Source organism: Apaloderma vittatum, unplaced genomic scaffold, assembly GCF_000703405.1.
Source record: "Apaloderma vittatum isolate BGI_N311 unplaced genomic scaffold, ASM70340v1 scaffold21142, whole genome shotgun sequence".
In the NCBI taxonomy this organism is placed as follows: Eukaryota; Metazoa; Chordata; class Aves; order Trogoniformes; family Trogonidae; genus Apaloderma; species Apaloderma vittatum.
In genome coordinates, this window is record NW_009704429.1 from 1 (window position 1) to 8,241 (window position 8,241).

Sequence of the window (8,241 nt, forward strand, 5' to 3'; positions counted from 1 at the left end):
GTGATTCTGTGACTCTATCTGTACTGTGTTCAGCTCTGAGGCCCTCAGCACCAGAAGGACATGGACCTGTTGGAGTAAGTTCAGAGGAGGGCCACAAAAGATGATCATGGGGCTAAAGCATCTCCCCTATGAGGAAAGGTTGAGAGAGTTTGAGTTGTTCAGCCTGAAGAAAAGGCTCCAGGGAGACCTTATAGAGGCCTTTCAGTACCAAAGTATTTCTGAATTAGATGAGTTTGATGCAATTTTCGTACTGCAAAACGTCAGAGATGCCCCAACACCCCAAACCTTCTTACGTTTCCAAGATTCTTTGGCACGTAGTCTAAAGGTAGTCCTCCCACGTAGAGCTTCCCCTCCACATCCAAAGTGCTACCATCTCCCAGAGCAGTGACTGCTACCAATTCCTGTTCATCCACAATGATTATACCTTTTCTTTTAACGTATTCTGTTTTTATCTGGAAAAAATGAGAGTATAAAACACAAATCAGTAAGCTGAGTCAGTTCCCTAGTTGTCATTTGTTATAGAAGTAAGCAAGACCATTTTTTAGCTGTTACATTGCTTTGACATACTGTACCGCAGCATCCCCTTGAAATCCATTATGAGGCTGAGGCCATTTCAGAATGCTACTGAACAGCTAAACAGCTTCCTTTCTTCCCCAAGAGCGACAATGATTGCATGTTGTCCAGCATAAGTTTTTCGTGTCTTAACAATCATTACCTAAAACCGCTCGTTTATTGCCTTAGGATATGAGTGCATCACGGAGTTTGAAGAGAGGAGTACTGTGCTGGTCTTCAACTATTGCACTGCCCACCAGCTGAGCCATCGTAACTTTCTGAAGCACACACTCCTATGTTATAATTTGAATTTTATGAATTTGCTATGACCAAAAAGCTTTCTAGCTCTGTCCACCTTGTTCATTTATGTCTCTGTGTCTTCCTTGCACTAAAGCAATTACTCACATGCACATGAGGGATTTTTTTGGAAGTCAACTAGCCATTTATTCTTCCTTGGTTATTTTTTAGCTCCACTCCTGACCAGATGCAACATGAGTTTTCAGAAGCATTTAGGTTGCTAAGAGGATAAAGTGGAACAGCAGGGTGAGATAAGCAGATGGCAGAGGATGGAAAGTAGCAATGCATATTAGCTTAAGTTGATTGTAGAGCTACTGCAATAATCACCCTCAGCTGTGAAGTGGTGTGACTCATCTCCAAAAAAACATTCAAGCTCATGTTTTTATGTCCCACGTAGTAAAGGTAGATCAGCTCTCATACGGAATCTCTTCACCTCTTAAAAGGTGAATAGCACAAGTCCAAGTTTTACATGAGTGTATTTAATTTTAAACACACAGCTGTAAATTGTGGAGTGTTCTTCCTCTCAGGGCAGGCAGCAGAGCTTAACTGTGATATCTCTCTCTGACAGAAGTTCACATTTGCTTTATGTTAGTTTTTGTTGTTTTTTTCTTCTACTGATTATATACAAAAAGTAAAAATAAGACTGCTGATTCCCAAGGTACCTAGGAGAGGGGGCAGATTTTTTGTGTCAATCACTTTGTCCCACAGAAGCCAGAAGGGAAGGGAAGCTTAGCAGGATGAATGTTGTCATCCTCATCTGACTTAAGAAAAAGTAATGTGGTCAGAGCTGCTTTTAAAAACTCATGCAGACATCACAGTCATTTCTCACAAAGAAAGCCAGAGCCAGCAGCAGGTAGGTTGTTCAGAGGAACAGGGCCAACAGAAGCTGACACAGAGTCTTCATACACAAGGCCCTGAATGCTAATGTGACACCTTAAAGCTGTAGCCATAATAGAAGGAAGGGAAAGGGAAAGGGAAAGGGAAAGGGAAAGGGAAAGGGGTGCTTTGCTGTTAGCTATGGCATGCTCAGGAATTGAGTGATAAGTGGGAGAAAGGAGAAACTGTTCACCTACAAAGGTCTTCACCGTGTCACATGCTCGGCTGCATGTCTTTGTTGACGGTGTGTGGAAGGCTCTATGTGGAAAAAGTCAGTTTCTAGATCACTCTGTTGTGTTCTTCTGTGGTGAAGATGACTATTATTAAATAGTTGGTAAACTACTTTATTTCTAAATAATCTGAGACACTTAACAGTAGTTGGATGCTGGAATTGATGCCTAATTAATGAGAAATTAAAAAAAGGAAATAATACTCAAACATAAGTTATCTGAATGGTTTCGTGATTGGGTTAAAACCCGTTTGCCTTTGCAACACAGAAAACGTACAGGAAAGGCAGAGAAAAAACACCCCCGTGACTCCAGGGAAGAGAAAATGGAGTACAAGATTGGTGATTACCTACCGTATGCCATTTTCCATCATTGATAACAGCAGGGTGAAGAGCTACTGCTTTTCCTTTGCCTAGATCAAATGAGAAATAGAGCTGTCCCCCATGAAGCTGTAGGGCTGCATAATCAACCTGGTTCTGGTGAGCCATGTAGTAAATCAGGCCACTGGAGGCAAAGGTTCTGAGATTCAGCTGGACAGAAAGTCTAGAAAATAAAAATTCAGTGTTATTGAAAGGTATTTCTTCTGCATTGATAAAAAGCTTTTCTGGAGGCAGAGAATAGCCTCAACCAATTTATTATTCTGAAAGGAAATTTATTATTATGAAGGCCAGAAAAGTAGAATTGGCATTGATTTTAAGAAAGCACAATCTATAATGTATTTTGTAATAGAAATCAGTGCTGTGCCTGTCAGAGACAGAAACATCGCTTGTTACAGTGAGCTGAGCTTTAAGAGGGACAGACTCAGCTGTTTGTGACTGCAGGCTTGCCTACTGCCCCAAGAAAGGAACTAATTCCAGGATAATGTGCATCCATTACCATTAACCAGGCTTGCTGAGATATAATGGGCAGATTGAGAACAGAGAGAGGCTTAAAAGGTAGAGGAGATGATCAAGCCATTTATTATGGAGATTCTAGGTTCAGACACCATAGCATCAATCCTCTGCCATTTCTTTACGTTCAATGGCTCTTTTCTCAATGTCTGTAGAGGTTTCCCAGGCTGAAAGAAGCATACGCAGCAAACCTGAGAACGACATGTTTGTTTATACTGCGGTGGTCATGATTTCTTCTTCCATGAGGAACCCACAGAAACTTAAAGGGAGGGTCATGTTCAAAGCTGGCAAGCAATGCAGTGAACATCCATGAAAACCACCATCGTGCTTCTTGTAGCTCAATACAAGACAACACCCTGCGTGCATGCGTGACTCAGGACATACTCACTTCTTCCTGACAGTAGACTGATTAAAGAGCAGTGTCAAGTGGCTGCCTTTGGCAAGTCCAAACTGATGGGCGCCTTGAACATGACCAGGTAGCTCATCTTTTGCACAAACTACCTGTTAATGAAAGGACTTTATTAAAGAATAGTGTCAGGTGCTGCCAGCAAGTGCTGAATGGCAGTGAGCTTAGGCAGAACTTGGTAAGGAGCAAAACTGAGTCACATAACCAAAAGTACACAGCAAATACAATTAGTTACATTATCAATCATTCTGAGCTCTATCTAGTCTCAAATAAAATCCTAGTTCTAATGATTAAGCTATATCTCATAGACCGCACTTGTCTCTTCTACTGAGATATGTTTGTAGTTTGAGAAGTATTCATTCACCATTTGTGTTAATTGATAGCCCTTTTGATAACAAATGCTGGAAGACAGTACAATTTCAGTGTGAAAATCTTATGGACTTGGTAGAAATATTTTCCCATTTAGTGAAGACGCACATTTTTATTATGATTTGTGGGATGAAGAGCTGAGTAGCAGAGTATGATCCAAAGCTATACTTTACCTCTAAGGAGGACAGCTTATTTCTTTTTATAGCCACAGTTGTATGAAATGTATAAAATCCTGCTTTCTGTTGCCACAGAAAAATGATTTCAGGATGCTTTGGAAACACTTCATTATAAAGATGTGCAGCTGCACAATGAGAGACGTAATGCTGCTTTCTCTCGGGAACAGGGACTGTGTGAGAGGAAACAGGTGCATGCAAGCTGCATTCAGACACTCTGCAGCTCCGGAATGGTTTGCGCCTCCTCTTTGACACTGAGCAGAGACTGCATGTGTGTGACCAGGAAGATGTGAATGCTGAATTGCCCAGCTAATGCAAGTCTCAGCAGAGCCACTTTGGCAGGAACACACTAAGGATAATAGTTTCTGTCAAGTCCTTCTTCTGCGATATTATCACTCCAGGTGAACAATTACAAACCTAACATTTCCTTTCCAAAACGCCAGACTGCTACAAAGGTTTATATCACAGTTTTCATACAAGAAATAATAATTTCAAATCCACATTCACTGAACCATGTCATACCCTGTAAGAAGCAAATACACACAGTCCGTACTTCAAAAATTCTCCCCAAAGCTACGATGCATCTTGCTGTTGAACACTTTCCTAGAAGAGGCAATAGAGCTTTGCTTTAATACATACTTTTTTTGTGTCTGTAAGAGGCCTCAGGGGAACTGGCAAAGCCTGACGTTCAGGTTGAATCTCAATGAATTCTGGCTGTATGGCTGGTTTAGACTGCTCTGACAAAAAGCATCTGTCCAGATCCACATGTTCATACTTCATGGAAATGGTGAAATACAAAAGCCTGTTTTTAAAAAACCTACATTTAAAAGGTGTAATCACAAATAGCTACATCTCCCAAGCAGAGGAGGAGTATTTTACAAGGTGTTTCACTAGTAACATGAAAAGTGACATGCTGGGACAAAAAAGATTGAGAAGTAGCATATAATCTGTTCACAGAAAATTACGAATGCCATTATTCTTGGGAAATCATACTGTCTGTGAGTGCAGATGAAACTATAGTAGAGAAAGCTGTATTTTGTGCAGCATCTCTATACACATTTAAAACATTTTTAATGCTATTTGGAAATGTATCTGGTAATATCCATTTTCTACCTATTGTAATACCCAGATCAGCACTATCATGTTTGTTAAACACCAGGCAAAGGGATAACGTCATGAAAGAGATCACAAATTACAATTAATAATTACTATACATAGTTTTCAAAAAACAGAGCAGTTACCCCTCTAACTTACCCCTTGTTAAAAATAAGATTGCTGATACAGCCATGAAAGGAACCCGCCATTTTTAGCCCTAAGATGCCCTCTCCTGCTGGAATGCCACCAGCATAGAAGTTGGTAATATTAATGGGGCTCATTTCTGCTGATGAACCAAGCCTCAGTTCTGCAGGATTACTTTCATCCACCTGTACAGTTATGATCCTGAAAAAGATAAAGTAGGAAAAACATTCAACAAGTGCCTTAGACATTCATTTTCAAATAACAAGGATTCCTCTCAGTCTCAAAAATGTCCTGTCCTAAAGATTCCATCACTTTGACAATCTTCTCAGTGTCTTAAACCTAGAAGATGATCTTTTGATAATTTTTAACATGTAGAATTTTGTCAGATATCTGTCTGAATTATTTTGATAGGTATCTTTCAAAATTATTTGGCTAGTTGTTGGGGTTTTTTTCCTATTATTTAGTATACTTCACTCAAGCAGCTCAATCTGCCTAGAGATTCTGAGAGCTTTGGACTACAGCTTCATCAGTGGCTGTATGCAATTACCATGCAAATCAGAACACCTCCATTAACAGCAGAAAAACACAGCCCTGATTGTTCCACCTAATGGGATAGCAAAGGCAGTTCCTCAGAGAGCACAGTGAATTGACAACAGCATACAATAATTAAGCAAGTAGTACTGTTTGGAGTCGCATGTACCTCTTATTCCGGATTAGGATAACAGAGTGCTCTTGTCCATCACTGTAGGTTCCATTAGCAGACTGAAGAATTACTTTTCTAGTACTTGCTCTATCTCCAGCATTAACATGCACTGCAAGGTGACCATCAATCAGCATGATGGAAAAGAAGGGCTGTGGATTTAATCACATTAATTTTTAACTATAACTCAATCTCCTGTCACTCATTCAGTGTTTAAGTAGAACATACTTGGGAAAAATTTACCTCCAACTTTGTTGTAAACAAACTTTTTTATGTAACTCAGACTACTAAGCATGTGTTAGTACCTTCTAAAAGAAAACATGAAAGCTGGCATCTTTGCTGGTCATGACAAAAATCCAGGTTAAAATGCAGGTTTTTTATACCACCACCACTCCCTTAGAGGAAGGAAGGAAGAAAAGGAAGGTATTCCTACTAAGACATTGTCCTTTGTCCAAAACAGTCCACCAGATATAAGATAGCTGTTCATTCCAAATCCTTCCATAACTGTAACTACTTCTGTCTAATAGAAGTGGAAAGTAATACCCTGTGCGTGTTTCACATGCAGTTTTCTGCTGTGCTGCAAAAGCATTCTGGGTCTTGGTAAGCGTAATAGGTTTCTGCTAACTGATACTTCACCTCTCCTCTGCTACAATGAACATCCTCTGCTCCCCACCTAGCCTCTGTATTTTGGCTTTCCTAAGTTGAATAAATTTCTCTCATTCTTTGCAAGTTGCATTCATAAAAACCTGAGGATATTATAAAATAAAAATGGCAAACCCAAAATATCTTTTTTTCCAGTACTTACTAAATGCGCTTGCCTACGTCGTCGCTTTTCCAATCCCCTGCTGAGTCCAGCAAGGATGATGCCACTGCTGGTCTTTGTAGCGAAAGTTGCCATCAGTTCTGATTCTGGTCTTAAAGGCTTGGGTTCCAACTCAATATATCCATTGTTCAAGATGTTCACACTACGAATAGGCTATTTGTGACAAAGAGAAACAGTTACTGACGCTTGTTTCTATGGGGCGTCTAGTAAGAAATAAAAAATTTCAAATATAGATTACATTATCTTAGAATTTTTCAATATAAGCCGATTTCCACTCACTGTATTCTTTCACAAATATTACTATATGTTGTTCAATAATAATACAAAATCAGGTCATGAAACCTAGAAGTCTCTTACCTCCAATACACAGCCTTTTCTTACTCCATATGAATTTCTAAGCAAGTCAAAGGTTGAACGTGATATTTCCAGATTCTTCATGCAGCCCACATACATTCTACTACTAAGACCTTTCCTGAAACAAAAAACAAGGCTTTTTTTACAAGGAGTAGTATTCGGACTTTCCTAAGAGAAAAGATTAAGTTCTCTTCACTAAGAAGAATGTTTTAAAGAATGCAGTCAGTCCAGTGTAAGTGAAAACAGGGGCAATTTGGGTTTTACTTTTAGTAGATATTAATTCTGATCTTAAAAAGAGACAGCTAATGATGTCCCCAAATTGAAACATATAAGTGTGTAGTGCTGCGTTGCCAGGTCAGGTAATTCTCCAAAACTTCAAGGTGAATCTTCAGCTGAAATGTAATGACTTTTGTGTGAGAGGGTATCTGCAGAGCTCTGCTACCTAGCAATTCTTTTTCATTTCCTAAGGTCTGAAGGATGCCTAATTTGGTTGCAGATTTAAGCCAGAGAAATCTCAGGCTGTCCCATCATAATCTCTTACAGGCTGCTATGCCAGCCAAGATTAACAAATCTGTACCTCTGCAATAACTGCACAGAGACCAATATTGCCCTGGAATTTACTTTATTGTCATGAGCACGCAGACAGTTTAATTAGATTTTCTTTTGCCATATTTGTCTTTTCGAAGTGAAGCCACTGAAGAAATACAACTTTACAATTTCAGCAGGGAAATGCAATACAAAAAGCATAAACTAGAGACATGCTATAAAAATATATATTTATGTTTTTGTTGTTGATCTGTTCACAACTTTCTCCTCTGTTCCAAGCTTCAAAACTGAATTACAAGAATTCCTTTCTGAAGTAGGACTTTCACCCTGAGGCACATTTTTGCCCAGAAATGCCTGCTGGAAAACACAAGGCTCGCACAGGTAGAGATCAAAGCAGCATTGTTCCAGGCAGCAGTGCTGAGTATTCGCTGCAGTTTGACACAAAGAGCAGGCGGCTACTGTGGCTGCAAATCATCCACGAAGGGGAAAACTGGAAGCTTGTCTCTGTTCTGAACTGCAGTTTCAGACCTACCAGTGAAAAGCACCGGTTTAGAGTTTGAAGGCAAAGGACAGATAATTCTGAGATATACAAGGCCATAAAGAGGACTTCAGACTTGGGTGATTTTCACTCATTTTAGTGGAGGTAGGAGTTTGCTTAAGTTTTTCCCTCTACTTGCAAGAGTCTTAGCAAAAGAGGGAGCAGTGAGGGGATGCTTTACCTCACAGTCCTCGATCTGGGCAGTCCACCAATGAAGATCGGGTCCTTATCAAAGCGGAGCACGGCTCAGG

At 39.9% G+C, this 8,241-nt stretch overlaps 1 protein-coding gene across 1 annotated transcript in view; it reads right to left on the reverse strand.

Moving 5' to 3' along the window:
- Positions 1-293: 293 nt before the first annotated feature.
- LOC104270630 (laminin subunit alpha-1-like) overlaps positions 294-8,241 on the reverse strand; it is a gene marked incomplete at both ends in the record, with an annotated part of 34,318 nt that continues 26,370 nt past the window's right edge. The window contains 10 exon segments of the mRNA XM_009865046.1: positions 294-452; positions 2,306-2,495; positions 3,231-3,343; positions 4,430-4,592; positions 5,045-5,230; positions 5,730-5,881; positions 6,535-6,705; positions 6,910-7,024; positions 8,172-8,233; positions 8,236-8,241. The exon segment at positions 8,236-8,241 is cut by the window's right edge and continues 92 nt beyond it. Of these exon segments, the coding sequence (XP_009863348.1) occupies positions 294-452; positions 2,306-2,495; positions 3,231-3,343; positions 4,430-4,592; positions 5,045-5,230; positions 5,730-5,881; positions 6,535-6,705; positions 6,910-7,024; positions 8,172-8,233; positions 8,236-8,241 (1,317 nt within the window).